The 17,374-nt window shown below is 36.8% G+C and overlaps 1 protein-coding gene across 2 annotated transcripts in view; it reads right to left on the bottom strand.

Moving 5' to 3' along the window:
* The window catches only part of ntrk2a (neurotrophic tyrosine kinase, receptor, type 2a), a 58,869-nt gene that overhangs the window by 9,129 nt on the left and 32,366 nt on the right, over positions 1-17,374 (bottom strand). For both annotated transcript variants that reach the window (XM_067395413.1, XM_067395414.1), the window contains 3 exons: positions 7,607-7,795; positions 1,256-1,386; positions 982-1,154 (listed from right to left, as the gene is read on the bottom strand). In XM_067395413.1, coding sequence (XP_067251514.1) covers positions 982-1,154; positions 1,256-1,386; positions 7,607-7,795 — 493 coding nt within the window. The remainder of the gene's footprint in view (positions 1-981; positions 1,155-1,255; positions 1,387-7,606; positions 7,796-17,374) is intronic.

Here is a 17,374-nt window from a genome sequence, read left to right as displayed (position 1 = left end):
ATTTTTTTGAACTGTAAGAGTTTTACACTTTCATTGTACATGGAAAACGAAAGGTGGTCTGGCGGAAGCTAGATATTTTACTTAATAACTTGTTAAAGGGGTGGTATAATGCCACTTTTACAAGATGTAAAATAAGTCTCTGATGTCCCCAGAGTGTGTATGTGAAGTTTTAGCTCAAAATCCCCCCCAGATCATATTTTATAGCATGATAAATTTATCACTTTTTGAGGTTGAGCGAAAACGCTCCGTTATTGTGTGTGTCCCTTTAAATGCAAATGAGCTGCTGCTCTCAAAAGGAGGCTGAGTTTCAGGAGCTCATGTTAGCACTTAGCTGCTCCTCACAGTACATCACGCTGACTCCTTGAAAATGTCAGAAACTGTTCAGCTTTTTATGTTCAAAACGGAGTCGGACAATGATGGAGAGACTCAAGAAGAAGTGATAACATGTAGAAGGCAACAGGACGCTTCTGAACGGTTAGTTGATGAATTTATGTAGCTGATGTGGAGTTAACTATCTTAAAGTCATTGATTAGCATATTCTGTCATGATAATCTATAAATCGCTGCTGTGGGAATTGTTATAAGATGCTTACAGAGCCAGAGAATATATGCTGCATGTATGTATGTTTATGATGATGGATGCACTTTCCATGCATGCACTGGCATTATAAAGCTCAGATGTGTCAGGATATTTTATAATATAACTCGGGTAATGTTCATCAGAAAAAAGAAAGTCATATACTCCTAGGATGGCTTGAGGGTGAGTAAAGCTTGAGCTAATTTTCATTTGACAGTGAACTAATCCTACTTTATAAAGCAGAAATGAAAGTCCTATGATTTACTTTGTATTAGTGACAGATTTTTAATAATGATAAATTATGTGTAATTATTGGCTTTCAAGGACAAAGCAATTAGAAAAGATGTGACTAAGCACTATTGGATTCCAATATGAACACACACAGACACATTCAGGAAGCATTACCTGAGGAACTTGTTGAGGTCGCCATGCTTCATGTACTCAAACACCATAATAAGCGGATCACTCTCCACACACACTCCGTAGAATGTGACAATATGCTCGTGCTGCAGATTGGTCAGCAACTCGGCTTCACGATGGAAGTCCTTCCTGGCGTTCTCACTGGCCTCTTTCAGTGTCTACAAATACAGAATGTGTACAAATACACTGAGTATACTGACAACCTTTATTCATCACAAAGTTCAGTATGCTAACATCAACACTAAATTAAACAGCCAACCTTAACAGCCACTAAGATCTTCTCCTGGTCCGTGGACAGATTGTAGCATTCGGCCAGGAACACTTTCCCAAACGCTCCTTCTCCAAGTTCCCTCTTCAGTACAATGTTGTGCCGCTTAATGTGCTGAACAACTGTCAAAAGAACAAAACACAATCACACATTTATGTTACATTTTGCCTTTTTGCACCGTCCTTCAACTCTGCAACCTTCAATCCCAAAAGAGTATAATGGGATTGGAGCCAAACATGGTGGACCTGGGTTGTGACCAGGGCTTGACATTAACTTTTTTGCTTACCAGCCACTGTGGCTAGTGGTTTTCCAAAGTTACTAGCCACTCAGCATTTTCACTGGCCTCAATTTTGACATTGATACCATGGGGGATATTGATACTATATAGATATTTTTAATATTATCTCATAATTTGGCAACAGGTATGTTAGGATGCTGTCACTTTAAGACCTGATGCACAGATCCATTATACTGTTACAGATGCATTTTCTTGACTTTGTTTACGTGAATACTCACCAAGATTTTATCGATTTTAGCATCGATACATTGCACTTAGTTTATTATTTCAGAAGCCTTTTTAAAGGACTACAATTGAAAAATGTATATATTATATATAAAATTCAACCTGCGAAAGTAGGAGTGACATCGTTACATGCCACGCATTTGGCGGGTGTTAAAGGATTAGTTCATTTTCAAATTAAAATTTCCTGATAATTTTCCATCCCCATGTCATCCAAGATGTTTATGTCTTTCTTTCTTCAGTCGAAAATAAATTAAGGTTTTTGAGGAAAACTTTCCAGGATTTTTCTCCATAAATAGAATTCAACAGTTACCAGTGGGTTGAAGGTCGAAATTACAGTTTCAGTGCAGCTTTAAAGGGCTCTACACAATCCCAGATGAGGAATAAGGGTCTTATCTAGTGAAAAAATGTCATTTTCTAAAAAAAAAAAAAATTTTTTTTTTAAATTATATACTTTTTAACCACAAATGCTCATCTTGCACTGGCTCTCATCTTGAGTTTGAACTAAATTTTCATATACAATATGCTAGTGCAAGTATATAAGAATTAATTCAAACTTTGACCTGTGGAGGGCTGTGATACACTTAGCAGCGTCTACACTGCCGGAATTCCACAAGAAAAAGAAGAAGAGGAAGAGAGCTAGTGCCAAGATGAGCATTTGTGGTTAAAAACATAATTTTTTATTTTTAGAAAATGACTGATCGTTTCGCTAAATAAGACCCTTATTCCTCATCTGGGATTGTGTAGAGCCCTTTGAAGCTGCACTGAAACTGTAATTTCGACCTTCAACCCACTGGTAACGGTTGAATTCCACTTTATGGAGAAAAATCCTGGAAAGTTTTCAATAATAAATATATTTTACGTGAATCCAGATGGATTTAAGACAGTTCAGAGGACTGGATATTTCATAAAAACAGAACAAGTAATCCAAAATGGATAAACCAGCCAGGCAGAGTTAAGAAAAAATAGCTGTTAGATCCATAGCTTGACGATCAGATGTTCTGTAATGTAAGTCTTAGAGAACAAGAGTTGAAGGATCCAAGAGCCATTTTATTCACAGAAGTTCACGAAGATCGAAGTATTGAGAACAAGTAACTCAAGAAACATTTTTAAAAAGAGATATGACATATCCAAAAATTCAAGCAAACTTGAAATAAACCAAACTCATGAGACTGAATTACAATGTGTAATAAATATTAATAACACAGTAACAATAAAACTAGTATAGTCTATACCTTATCTGAAGCTAATCAACATCAAGGTCAAGTAATCGAAGAAGCTGACTCTTGTTTGGAATCTGGACAGGATGAGTATATAGGATTAGTGTTGTCAGCATTATGGCTACTATACAACTGGGTGGAAGTGGTCTGTTAAATATAGACACCCTGACCAATGTTAGTGCTTCAGTCATGGTAAGTTGAGCAATTTCAGATGAGTGACAAGCCTGATGGGTAGGGACTTAGTAGGTTGTTCTTGTGAGAACCAAGAGAAAAAATATTGTTCAGAGGTTGCTTTTTAAAGCATGGGAGATGTAACTGACTTAATCAAACACTCCTGATTTAACTCATCTTTTTGGAAACTCCACAAATAATAAAAAAAAAAGACTTTGTTCTATTGACATCCCAATTGCTAAGTTTTGTTATTTATTCTTAAATAATGGGTATCCAAGAGCTTCAATTATAAAAAAGAGACACATGCAATTCCGGACATTGGACATAATTTAATAAAAGGTGTACTAGAGATTATTTCAGATTTGGTGGAAAAGAGATGTTTATTTTTTTTTTATCCCAGGCGTCCCTTAAGAGAGTGAGGACAGTGCAGAGATAAGACGAGATTAATCAGCCGTTTAGTGTGCTGGAGGAGAGAGAGATAAAGAGAGAGAGAAGATTCTGAACAGACACTGCACTCTTAGAGATTTATCCTTAATGTGATTAAGAAATGCTTTTGAAGAAAAACTAGCCAGTCAGCCGATTACATTAGCGAGAGCTAGATGATGAGGCTGCATCGATCTACAGTAACTCACTGTACACCATAACCCTATATTAAAAGTAACCAGAGTGGGAAGGAAAGGACACAGAGAACATAAAAAATGAGAGGCAAGTGATGAGGTTTATAAAATAAATATTTAAGATGCTGTGTGTTTGTGTATGCAGATGTGCAGTCAGATAAACCTGTCAAATAAATATATGAGTATGTTCCCCCTAATTAAAAAAAACAAAAAAAAAAACATTGATTTGTCTGAAGAAAATGATGCCTACTGTAGGGCCATTAAGACAATTAAGTACATTTTCCACTCACATTCTAATTAACAGAATGTGAAAACATTAAGTATATTATTTAAATTGTAAATTATGTGTTGCCTTTAATTTTTGCTGTTTTAATTCTACAGTACACTTCCCTTTCAGTATTACATTATTTTTAAATACATAAAATAAAATGGCATAACAGCACAAAAATACTGAGTGTTAATAATGTGGGCCAGAGCAATGATATCTGCTACCTTACATTCAACCCAAATTAAAAAAGTAAAATATCCAGACACAATAAAGGTATAACACTCTATTTCAATGGTCCACTTTAAGCCATTCTACTAAGAAGTAACTTTGCATCTACATGTCAACTATCAGTCATGAGAGTATTAGTAGACTGTCTGCTTAATATCTGCTAACACTTTATTTTGATGCTCAACAGGCATATAATGACTATGTTCAGACTGCAGGTAAATGTGGCCCAAATCCGATTTTTTATTTTTTTTTTCATTTCTCATGACAGTGCAAACGGCACAAACCACATGAAATCTGATCTTTTTAATTCCGATTTGTGCCACTTTGGCTACATTCAGACTGTCCAAATCCGATTGTATCTAAATTCCACACTGTTTAACTGTTCAAATACGATATCTGTTTCCATGCTGCTCTTTAATTTTCCTGAATATCTGCATTGGTTTCTATTGCAATGACATTGTTGGTAGGCATACGCCAAAAACACCAACAACAACAGCAACATGTCTTATTTACAGCATGACAATTTATAGCCACTGCGCTGGACTACTGCGTCTTATGAGGAAGCGGCAGAAACATAGGATGCTGGTTTGAGCGGCTTTATTCCATGCTGTCGTCTCCACTGGTCTTTAAAACATGTCTCAGTTATATTGCGATTTTCTGCTCAACCGGTACTTTGCAACAACACAACCTTATTTCTTTCAGCATGTTTCCTATAACAACGTCTGACATTTTACGTGGCGTGAGAAAGTCACATAAACCACGTGAAATCCGATCAGGCGTGCATTCCCAAAAGCATCGTTAGCCAATTGACATTGCAAGTTCCGGCGTTACTAATATAGTTCAACGATTTGGTGTTTCCCGAAACCATCGTTCAAACGAACATTCACAAACTTGTGTGGTTGGAACGATGTCTCTCAAGCTGTGGTTACAAGCTCACATTAAGTACAATGTAAATCTTTTATTTCAAATATATACAAATGTCATTTACATATTTTAGTTTGTCAAGAGATTTTAAGCACCATTTTGAAAAGTGCGCATGTGCGTACGTGCTCTAATACGTAAGAACAATCTTATGATTGAATCTGGAAATAAAGCAAAATAACTGAGAAAAATGAGAATTAGTCCTCTAATGCCATGTCTGTAATTTATAGCAGAAAATCTAGCATTAATTCATCTCAAATGGATTCATTTAAAGAAGTTATTACTCCACCACTTGTGTGACATCATTCACCAACGTGGCTGAACGGCAGGTTTGCGACAATACGGTTTCAGGAAACCGTCCTGACTAGCTAGTTGATTTGTTCAACGATGCATCGTACTACGGTAGTGAAGCAGTGAGTTACGTCATTGTACAGGAAATGCACCCGAGCGGTCAGACTGAAACAGATTTCTGGAAATGCGATTTGAATAGGATTTCAAACCATACATGAATGTAGCTTGAAACAGATTTGTGAAAATCGCATTGCATGTGTTTTTTTTTCTGCTGTTCACATTTGCTAAATCTGATCGGATTTCAATCATATATGCACATAAATCAGATTTGGACTGACAGTCTGAACGTAGCCTTCCATATGTGGTACTAAATCCAATACAGGTCAGACGTTTTTCAATGTGACCTCAGTCTGAACTAGGGCTGGACGATTAATCGAAAAATAATTGAAACCGAAAATTCAGAACCTCTAACCGACGTAATTTTCCCATGTCGGTTATTTCGTTTTTTTAATCCTGTTAATACTTCCCGCTTAAAAACATTACCGTGTGTGTAGCCACGTGACTCCGCCCCGTCCAGTCAGTGGCATAAAAACAAAACACGGAGGTGAACGACGGTTCAACGCATAGTGATGGCGCGCGAGTGGTGAGCCTTTGCGTCTTCACTAAACTTTGTCAGTTGTATTTGTTTTATGGTTTGGACATTCAAGCGAATTTAGATGATCAGATGTGTATTATTATATCGAGCTACCGTGCTCGCGCAGCTGCAATTTGGCATGAACAGTCATACAAACAGTAGCTGCGCAAAATGCGAAGATCGCGCGCACAGAGGAACAGAAACTAGTTGTCAGCGCTGTCGTGTGATTTATCATTTAAAGTAGCTTAGAAACTCAAAACATATTATAGCATGTATTTTTCTACTTTTGAAGGAACTATTTACAACCCACAGCTTCACAATTAATAGAGAGACGGTATGACTAATTCACACACGCAATCACTCTGGTAGCTACTGTGCTAATTTATCTTTATCTGATTTACAACGAGCAGAAACCTGCAAAAAATGTTACAAACCATAGATAAAATAACTGCTGATAGTGAGCTATGATGTCAGATCACTCTTTCAATCATATTTACAATACAAACCTTATCAGTGAACTATGAGGGCAAAAAAAAAAATCGTTCTTTAATCGTAATTGAGGTAAAATGTTAAATTAATCGAAGTTTTCATTTTAGGCCATAATCGTCCAGCCTTAGTCTGAACAGTCATATAGGAATTCATGCGACTTTTACGTCACTCTAGAGCAACATTCATCACAGTTCTGCACTCATGGGAGTCTATTCATAGTTGCGAGTGAAGGACAGTGATGTGTCAAAACTCATAATTACAGTGACAGCTATATGTAAAAGCAAAACATGAGGGCTCGTATCATAAATGTTTAAAAACTCTCTCTCTCGCTCTCTTTTTTCGCATCCTCCTCTTTGTTTTTTATATTAGCTGTGTTAAATCCACTGGCTTCCATGGGAGATCACACTATAAACACGTAATTGCTTACTTTACTGTGTTTATTTCCGTATGACAGCATGCTGCATGCAGCATGATGTATTTTTATCATTCTTTTGCACATGCGTGTCAGTTCAGGACCATGATCTGTTCACACTGGAATCTGATACTGGCCACATTTAAAACAACAATATGAACAGCTATACAAAAAAAAAAAAAAAAAAAAGGGATTTGAGCAATAAATTGGAATTGAGCACTAAGGCTCCCAGTGTGAATGTAGAAGTAACTTTACAACTACATGTCATCTTATTGTACTAACCTGAATCCTAACCTAACAGTCAACTATAGTCTACTAATATGCTAATGAGAGTTAGTTGACATTTAGTTGCAAAGTTACTTATAGTTAGAATGTCTAAAGTGGACCATTGAACAAATTGTAACCCAATATAGTAATATTGGGGAGAATGCGAAATGGTCTCAGTACCAAAAAAAAAAAAAAAAAATCCTGATAGAATATTCAAATTGTTAATCATTTTGTTGTCATTGGGATAACATTGTTTTATAGACAAGACACAAATGAAGAAACAAAGACAGACAGATAGACTCACAGGTATCCGATTTGAGCAGACTGCTGGTGCTGCGGAAGTACTGCGGGTTCTCTATGACGGGAATCTTGGTCATGCCAATGATGACGGCGTCCGCGTTCATGTCAGAGGACGAGGGCGTGTTAGAGCCGTTGGACACATGATGAAGAGGGCTGGCAGAGTCATCGTCATTACTGATGACTGAGGAAGGACCTGTGTCAAAGACAAAGATTTGCACTCAGAACCACTACATTAAAGGCTGTTTATAAAACATTTCCTTCTTGGCAAGAGCATACTGCTATTAAAATGTCATTTTTATTGGTATCAGGAATTCCTTTTTTGCCACCATAGACTTTTATATTGATCTTTTGCAAGGGAAGTTTAATATTCAGTGCCACAATAAACAATCTCTTGGTCCAATGTTCCAACAAAAATTATAAATAAAAAATGTTTAACTAAAAACATCAGAGCAAGGTCTCTCTGGGACAGCAAGCCGATCTTTGAAAAGATTGGCACAGTTCAAAGTCAAATGTTTTGGCAGAATCAGAAAGGAAAAATGTAATACATGAAATAAAAATCAACAAATGTGGGGGGCTTCCTGTCTGACAGGATATTTGTATGTACAGCAGGGTCCAAAACTCTGAGACTACACTGAAAATGTGGGACAGGTAAAATTCAGAAAAATCATTTAAAACAAGTAAAGATTATGATATAAAATGAATATGAAATGTTTAAAATTCTGCACTATTTCTTGGTAGCTAAGTAAATTGAAGACACTGACATCCTGTGACTCTTTGTACAGACGATCTTGATCAGATGTTCTTGATTTCACAAAAGCACAAGATGCTCTTTGGATCATTCACAAATCATGCTGGAGAACAAGATCATCAGGTTTTATACAAACTTGTGGAGTTCATGCAGCACAAATGCTGCTGTCATCAAAACAAAAGGAAAACATAACTAATTCTAAGACTAATAAATACTACAGAACAGACCCTCAAAATCACAGTGTTCAGCAGTCATGATACTTAATCAGTTTTCTGTTTTAACTGGAATATATAAGAAATGAACAGTGCACACGTAAACATCTTCAAGCGCCAAGAAAACCAAAAAGTTTCAACAGAATTACCATCAAGGGTGTAGTAGTTCTCCATGAGGTTTGCAATGTTTAGCAATACATCTATCATGAACATTTCCCAGGATAAGATACTTTGCAAAAATGCATTTTAGCTGGTAATAGTTTTAAATTTGATGTATTATGCCCTTGTACAAAGTCTTGATTTGGCTTTCATGCTTGAATTTTCACATATTTCACATTATTGCAAGCATCTCTCATCCCAGTCTGTCAGTAAGGCTCTGGGCTGTATTTCCCAAAAGTATTGTGAGCTAAGTTGATCATAGAGACCATCGGTGGCAATAGTTTATGATCTACTTATAAACTTACAATGCTTTTGGGAAAAGCAGCCCTGTTTAGTTCATGTCTCTATGAAGCATCTTGTTCCGAAAAGCACAATGTTCTCTGATTGTTCGAGTGGATTAGTGTGTTGTGATTGGTCAACCGATTTGTGCGTGTTTGGAAAATGTCACGCCCCTTACCATAACCATGAGTTTCTACACTACAAACACAACTCAACCAGGCCTTGTCCCTTTTATTTTGTCTATGCCTTAGGCAGGAATTATTTAAATAATGAATATTGTGACATGTTTGTTCCTCAAACATCAGAGAATATAGAGAATATTGAGAATAACTGGAACTTTGCAGAACTTTTTCATGCTTAAACAGCAACATTACACACTAAAGAAAGTTGAAAATTTGTTACAACCTGTTACTCAAATGAGATCCACCAATAGCAATCCACAATCATCCAACCATCCAATCAAGTCCTGATGGACCAAAACAAGTCCCATCCTACATTTTGTCTTGTTCGAGAAGCTGCTTGACTTGAATATATGCCACAAGAAAGACTATTGCAACTTCTGTCTCAAATCAACTTTAAAGTGTGACACTACAGGTGAATGGGGGTATTTTAACTAATAATATCATCGAAGTACATTAAAACAATTGTTTTGTATTACAAAGTTTTCTAAAATGGTATGTTTGAATATGCTAATTATGAATGATCTAATTAAATATGCTCTAATTTTCATAAATTTCCAGAACAGAAATGGGAACACTGGATAAAGCCAGGTTCAAAATTGTTTCATTTTGTTGGCATATTATAGTTTAAGGTTTTTACAAAGGGGATTTTGCAAAGGGGATCTCCTTTCATCATTCCATAAATCAGAAAATTCTGTCAACAGCTACAAAAAAATCCAAAAAACATTTATATTAACAAATAAAAATAAATATTTTTTAGGAATAAAATGGCATATAAATCAGGTGAATGATTTGTGAAAACGTTTAGAATATATGCATAAATGGAGATTTCAGGCTCAGAGCAAGAAGAAAAATCTCATATTTTGGGAAAACAGCCTTCAAACATATTGTAATTGAAATCTACTAATGCAAATAGAGTGTAATAAAATAAACAATTAAATGTGTTTTGTGGATGTTTTCTTTCCACTATATTCTGAAAGAAGACAAGTCAAAATTGAACATTGCCTGAAAAACCATGGTTTAGCCTGTAGTGTCTAGTCTTAAGATCAGTAGTTTGGCTGTCTTTGTACAAAAACAGGAAATCTACCAATCATAACCCTAGTCCCATCCATAAAACCACTGCACATTGGTTGATAGGAATGTTGTTCCAGGAACAACAGGATGTTGATTTTGGAACATCTACTTTTGTACATGTTAAGTTGCTCAACAGTAACAGTGCACAACAGCAGGACGAATAGAAGAAGAAATCATGCTGGAACAAATTTCTGATAAAACAATCATATCTTAACCCTATGTACAGTGCTCAGAGTACACCCCCTTTGAAAAGTAGCATTTTGAACAATATCTCAACGAACACAAAACACTTTCCAAAATGTTGACAAGACTAAGTTTAATATAACATCTGTTTAACTTATAACATGAAAGAAAGGTTAATAATATAATTTAGATTACACATTTTTCAGTTTTACTCAAATTAGGGTGATGCAAAAATGAGTACACCCCACAACAAAAACTACTACATCTAGTACTTTGTACGGCCTCCATGATTTTAAATGACAGCACCAAGTCTTCTAGGCATGGAATGAACTATTTGTCGACATTTTGCAACATACATCTTTTTCCCTTCTTCAAGAATGAGCTCTTTTAGAGACTGGATGCTGGATGGAGAGTCTCTTCAGAATTCCCCATAGGTATTCGATTGGGTTCAGATCAGGAGCCACTGAATCACTTTCACCCTGTTCTTCTTCAGAAATCCAACAGTGACCTTAGATGTGTGTTTAGGATCCCTGTCATGTTGGAAAAGTGCATGAGGACCAAGGGCATGGAGTGATGGTAGCATCTTCTCTTTCAGTATAGAGCAGTACATCTGTGAATTCATGATGCCATCAATGAAATGCAGCTCCCGACACCAGCAGCACTCATGCAGCCCCACATAAGGACACTGACACCACCATGTTTCACTGTAGGCACCATGCATTTTCTTTGTATTCCTCACCTTTGCAACACCATACAGTTTTGAAGCCATCAGTTCCAAAAACATTTATCTTGGTCTCATCACTCCAGAGTCCCAGTAGTCTTCATCTTTGTCAGTTGGGTCCTGACAAACTCTAGGTGGGCTTTTTTATGCCTGTGCTTTAGAAGAGGCTTCTTTTGTGGATGGCACCCATGCATGCCATTCCTCTGCGGTGTTCGTCGTATTGTGTCACAGGAAATAGTCACACCAGTTTGACGACCTGGATGTCTCTGTGAGATTGTTGCAGTTCCATCTTTTTAAAATTATTGTACCACTTTTGCTACAGTATTCTGACTGATAAGTAAAGCTTTGCTGATCTTCTTGTAGCCTTCACCTTTCCGGTGTAAAGAAATTGTTTTCTTTCTCAGGTCTTGTGACATTTTTTTTCATGTGGTGCCATTGCTGACAGCATGAAATGGGAAGGTGTTTTAACACCCTTTTATAGTCAACTGTCTGCTGGACATCTGTGTAATGAATGATTAGACTCACCTGTGGTTGAATTCTTGTTAAATTAAAACATTTGTAGTCTAAAATTTAGCTTTGCTCCAGAGACTTTCAGTGGGGTGTACTTATTTTTGCATCACCCTAATTTGAGTAAAACTGAAAATGTTGTTCTCTAAGTTATATTATTAACCTTACTTTCATGTTATAAGTTAAACAGATGTTATATAAAACTTAGTCTTGTCAGCATTTTGGAAATTGATTTTGTGTTCATGGAGATATTGTTTAAAATGTTACTTTTCAAAGGGGGTGTACTGATTTACACTGAGCACTGTACATCAGGTGTCAGATGTCAAATTTAATTTGAAGGAAATAAAAATGAGGCTGAGGAAAAGACATACAGTCGCTTCAAATATCTGTATTGTCCTAAAGTGATAGTTCATCAAAGAAGTATCAGTTCTGTCATCATTTACTCACCGTCATGTTGTCAACTTGCTTTCTTCTGTGGAACACAAAAGAATTTGTTTCTGTTTTTGTTTTTTTTCCCATACAGTAAAAATCAATGGGGCTTAATATTGTTTTGGACCTCACAGACTCTCATTGTATGGACAAAAACAGTTAAATAAAACTATTAAAAAAAAAATGAAATAAACTTCAAAATACCTTCATTTGTGTTCGGCAGAAGAAAGAAACAGAAAAAAAAACATTGTGTATGCATCTCCTGAACAAGGTTTGAGTTTGATTGTGTGTCTTGGTGGCCATTTACATGTTGTTCTTTGCATAAACTGTCTATTCCATAAGTAAAAACACAAGAAGTGACCAAGTAGATAACTCCTTAACCCTGACTGATATTGTAACACATATTGTTGAAGCCACTAATTCCAGCCCAAAGCCCAAGCCGGTTGTTCCATGACCAAATAAGAGATCCAGGAACTAGACTTACTTGGGTAAATCACATTAACCCTGACATCATCTTCCTTCTTTACTCTTAGATTGCCAACTACACTTCTACAATAGAGTTATTCATCAGCAAGTAAAAGATGGAGACTCTCAAGACAGAATATTTGGCTGAAACAGCCGGTGACATGTTGAATGATATAGCGGCGATAGAGGTGCATTAGCCTCATTGATATCTGAGAAAATAAAACAGGAAACTGGAGATCGGCCATGTTGCGATGACCCCTCTGATGGCACATGACAGCTTAAAGCATTTACTAGAAAACCCAAGCGTCTTGTTACCAGGAAAAGTGTCTGTGAAAATAATCAACAATTTTTACAGGACGTCAACACCGTTTTTACAGCCATTATGACATCATCTAGAGCTGGAGAAGATACTGATAGCTGTAGTAATGGGGAGAATGATTGACCCATTGCCACGGTGGCAAGTTCTGGTCCTTGAATTTGATTGGCTGAGTGACGTTCCAACAGTGCTTATATACAATCCAACAGCACTGTGACTTTTCACTGTTTTTATGATTTTGCTTTTCTGTGTTTGCAGAGTACTACCGATCAAAAGTTTGGGGTCTGTAAGATTTTTTTAAATGAAATAATAATTGAAAAAATCTCTTCGGCTCATCAAAAATTTTGTAAAATATAAAAAATACAGTAAAATATAAAAAATACAGTAAAACAGTAATACTATGACATGCTATTAAAGTTTAAAATAATACTTTTCTATTTTAATATTTTTAAATGTAATTTATTCCTGTAACAAAGTTGAATTTTCAGCATCATTACTCCAGTCTTCAGTGTCACATGATCCTTCAGAAATCTAATATTCTAAATTGCTCATCAAGAAACATTTCTTATTATTATCACTGTTGTGAAACTGTTATACATTCTCATGATACTTTGCTTTTTATTGTTTAATACTGATCAACTGAATGCACACTTGCTGTATATATTATATATATATATATATATATATATATATATATATATATATATATATATATATATATATAATTATCAACACACAAAGGCTTTACATGTGTTTGATTGATTGCCCTTCGGTTTAAGTACTTGTTTCACTGCAAAAATCATTGCAAATGGAGTTAAGCGACAGGGGTCAGACGGCAGTCTGGTGAGGTTGAAGAGGGCAAAATACTGAGAGAGAGGCAGCAGACGAAAGAGGAGACAATCAGGAGTGACCAAGTGACCAGGGGTCCTGACATTACAGCGCATGAGCCTGAGGCCGGACAAAACTCAGGCCATTGTATTGATTATCTCTGCTGTTCAAGGGGTAATTGAATGTTGAAGGTCTCTTGAGATACATGACACTCAGTGATTTACACTATGCTGTCTTTGAATCGAAACGCACAATTGTCCTATTCAAACATGATAATACATCTAATACAATCACACTGGGTTAAAGCTATCAGCTTTGTATCACTGCTTTGGTTTGTGCATGGGCTTATATGAAATATTCATATTCTTAAAGACGCCATGAAACAGCTTGACAAACACAGTTTGCTTTCCTGAGTCAATCATCTAATTTAAACTTTGATATTTTGTTTTCATATGTTAAACTGTGTGTGAAATTGTGTGTGAAAAATGTGAGTCTTATTAAATAGTGCCCTCTAGTTTGATAAGGAAATTAACTTAGATGCCAAATCTAGTTTATGTACCAACTAAGAGCTTTGACTAAAGTGAATCACTTCATTCTTTTAAGAAGTCTGAAACAGCGATTCATGCTTTTATTTCCTCTAGACTTCTGCAACTCCCTGTTTCTGGGAATCAGCCATTCCTCTTGATTTCAAATCATTAAAAATGCGGCAGCAAGACTTTTAACTGGTGTTCACAAACATGAAGATATTACTCCTGTCTAAGTGTCTCTGCACTGGCTACACTGGCACTTTAAAATCAATTATAGAGTTGTTTTTAAAGTGCTTGCTTTGTTTTTATATATGGCCTAGCACCTTCTTAAATCTTTGACCCTTTTCTTAGAACATCACCCAGTGAAAACTCTTAGGTCAGTTAACCAGAGGTTACTGTTCCTAAATCTAGGCTAAAATCTATATAGGGGAGATTGTGCATTCGCTGTGGCCCCAACTAAACTGTGGAACAGTATAGCAAATTCCTATTAGAACTGCACAAACAGTACATATATTTTTAAATAAAAAGTTAAAGTCTGCATGAAAAGGAAGATTTCTTCCCTATTGTGATGTACTGTATATTCTAGTGAAACAGCTTCTTGAACAATAAAAATTGTCAGGCGGGACTTGATCTTGTCCATCGGGAATTGACTGGATGGTTGTGGTTTGCTATTGCTGTGATCTCATGTGAGTGACAGGTTGACAGGATTATTTTGATGAAAGATTACGAGGGTGTCATGTCGGGAACTAAGATGCAGGGAAACAAAACTAACAAACTAAAAGGCCTTGACAAAACAAATAAAAACTGATCAGGCTACACGTTACAATCCACCCCCCTCCCGGTATAGTGCCTTCTGGCGCCGTAAACACAAATAACACCGAAATGGTGGGAGGAGGTGCTATTATCTACAAGGGGGTGGGAAGGAGGGCCAGGACCCCCAGGCGGAAGCCTCCAGGGAGGGACTGATGGAGGGAGAAACCAAGGAGGATCCGGCGGAGGAAGGAACCACTGAAGGGCCAGCAGAAGAGGCCACGATGGAATCGGCGAATCCACCTCCCCTGAGCCCGCTGGAAGGCTGAATGGTGGAGCCCTCCGTAGTGTTGACCAGGGTGAATCCAGGGGAACTGCAGACTGAGGCAGAGTCAGGTGGGCCAGAGATCGAGATGAAGTAAAGTGAAAAAACAGACGGATGAAGGACAAGGGCAATGTTGCAGGCACTAGGGACCAAGGTGTAACTGGAGAGTTAGAGGACCGAGGCAGAGCCAGTGTCAGTAAAGACAAAGGAGGAGCCAGAGAGAAGGAAGAGCTCAGTGGAGCTGAAAGGATAGAGGGCTGAGGTAGGGTTGTCAAAAGTACCGACTTTGGTTCTAAGTAGGTACTGAAATTTTAAAAACCAGCATTTTCCCCGAGCGCTGTTGAGCAGATTGTTAAACACCTCTGATTGGCCATTGTGTTGACGTGCTCAACAGATATGTCTGTGATTGGCTACAATGATCAACGCTTCAAAAACATTGTAAATAGGAGCGTTTGAAAGCAGGCATTTATCAGCAGATCTCAAATATATCTGCTGATAGAGATCCACTGATAGATGCCTGCTTTCAAACGCTCCTGTGTGTATCTGTGTAAGTGCTCAGTAAGAACGTCAAAGGTGTCTATTTACAACATGCTTTAAGTGTTATTCATTGAAGCCAATCACAGACATATTGCTGGTATCATCACATTTTTAAAATTTCAGTATCGACTTCGGTACTTTTGACAACCCTACTATTGACAGTACATTGTTGCCACCAAAATGTCACTAAAATACGTGGATATGTGAAATATGATCATATAAATGATGAAATATTTACATTATATACAAAAAAATTTTTTTTTCTATTTTTAGCGCACAAAAATGTAAAATACACTAAATGTTCGTACACAGAAATGCAACAAGCACAAGTGAAAATCACTGGCTTGTTTTAAGCTGTTTTAAATGAGGAAATTCAGATACACATTTAGTAGATGGGCCAAAATACTGACAAATACTCTCAGGCTCTCAGCTCTTGCACACATTTGTATGTGTGTGTGTGTGCGTGTGTGTGTGTGTATCCGGTAAGGAAACCCAGCCACTGCACACTCTTAAACTCTTGTTTTTTCTTGCTAGCAGAGAGGAAGTGATCTATCGATCAGAGGAGTTAATGAGAAGAGATGGATAGACGGATGGATGGATGGAATGATGGATGAGGGGTGGGAAGGAAAAAGCGTCAAGAGAGGACAGCGGATGGATTGTTTTCAGGATTGGATTTCGGTTACACAGCAATACTAACTGGGACCGCTGAGCGCTCTCAGAGACACATTCAGGCCTAAACATGAAGAGGAAAATATCATATTCCCAAAAATAACAGAGATTGATCGTTTTGCTCGCTTTTAATGCCTGCTGCTATTTTTAAAGACCAAAAATGCTCTCACCCTCTCGTGTGACAGTAAAACTCCAGCCCCTCTTCCTTCTGAAGACCCCAAGGTCACAGGAAGTTCAAGTAACAATGGAAAACACTCTCTCTTTCTTCCTCATGTGTCTCATTCACATTTTCTCGCTGGTCTGAGATGAAAATCTATCCTAAACCCCCATTAAACTAAATTAAGAAAGTCAAAAATAAACTGTGCTCTCAGATCTGACTTATATTTGACACTGAATGGTGACCAGGGCTGTACTAGTATATTACAGTATGTATAGTATATACTTTATTGCATAGTATATAATTTATTTGGCTATACTATAGTATGCAAAACACAATTATGTAATGATAAACGTTGTCACATGACCTTATCACGAACACAGCAAGTATAAAAAATCTTGGCGGTTATAACTTGTTATACACTGGAAATGGAACAAGTCAGGTGCATTGCATTGTGGGATGCACATTTTTGCAATTGTACACTATCATTCAAAAGTTTGGGGATTTTTAAATGTTTTTGAAATAAGGCTCTTATGCTTATCAAAGCTGCATTCATTCGATAAAAAAATACAGTTAAAACAGTATTATTGTGAAATACTGTAACAACTTAAAATCTGGTGTTTTTCACTGTAAACTCACACAAAACCTCCTGAAGTTTGGATTTTTTCTCTTAAAAAGTTACATTTGGACGTTTTAAACTTTCAAAT

The sequence above is a fragment of the Chanodichthys erythropterus genome, chromosome 9, assembly GCF_024489055.1.
Source record: "Chanodichthys erythropterus isolate Z2021 chromosome 9, ASM2448905v1, whole genome shotgun sequence".
Lineage (NCBI taxonomy): Eukaryota > Metazoa > Chordata > Actinopteri > Cypriniformes > Xenocyprididae > Chanodichthys > Chanodichthys erythropterus.
This window is presented reverse-complemented; position numbering and strand designations above follow the sequence as displayed.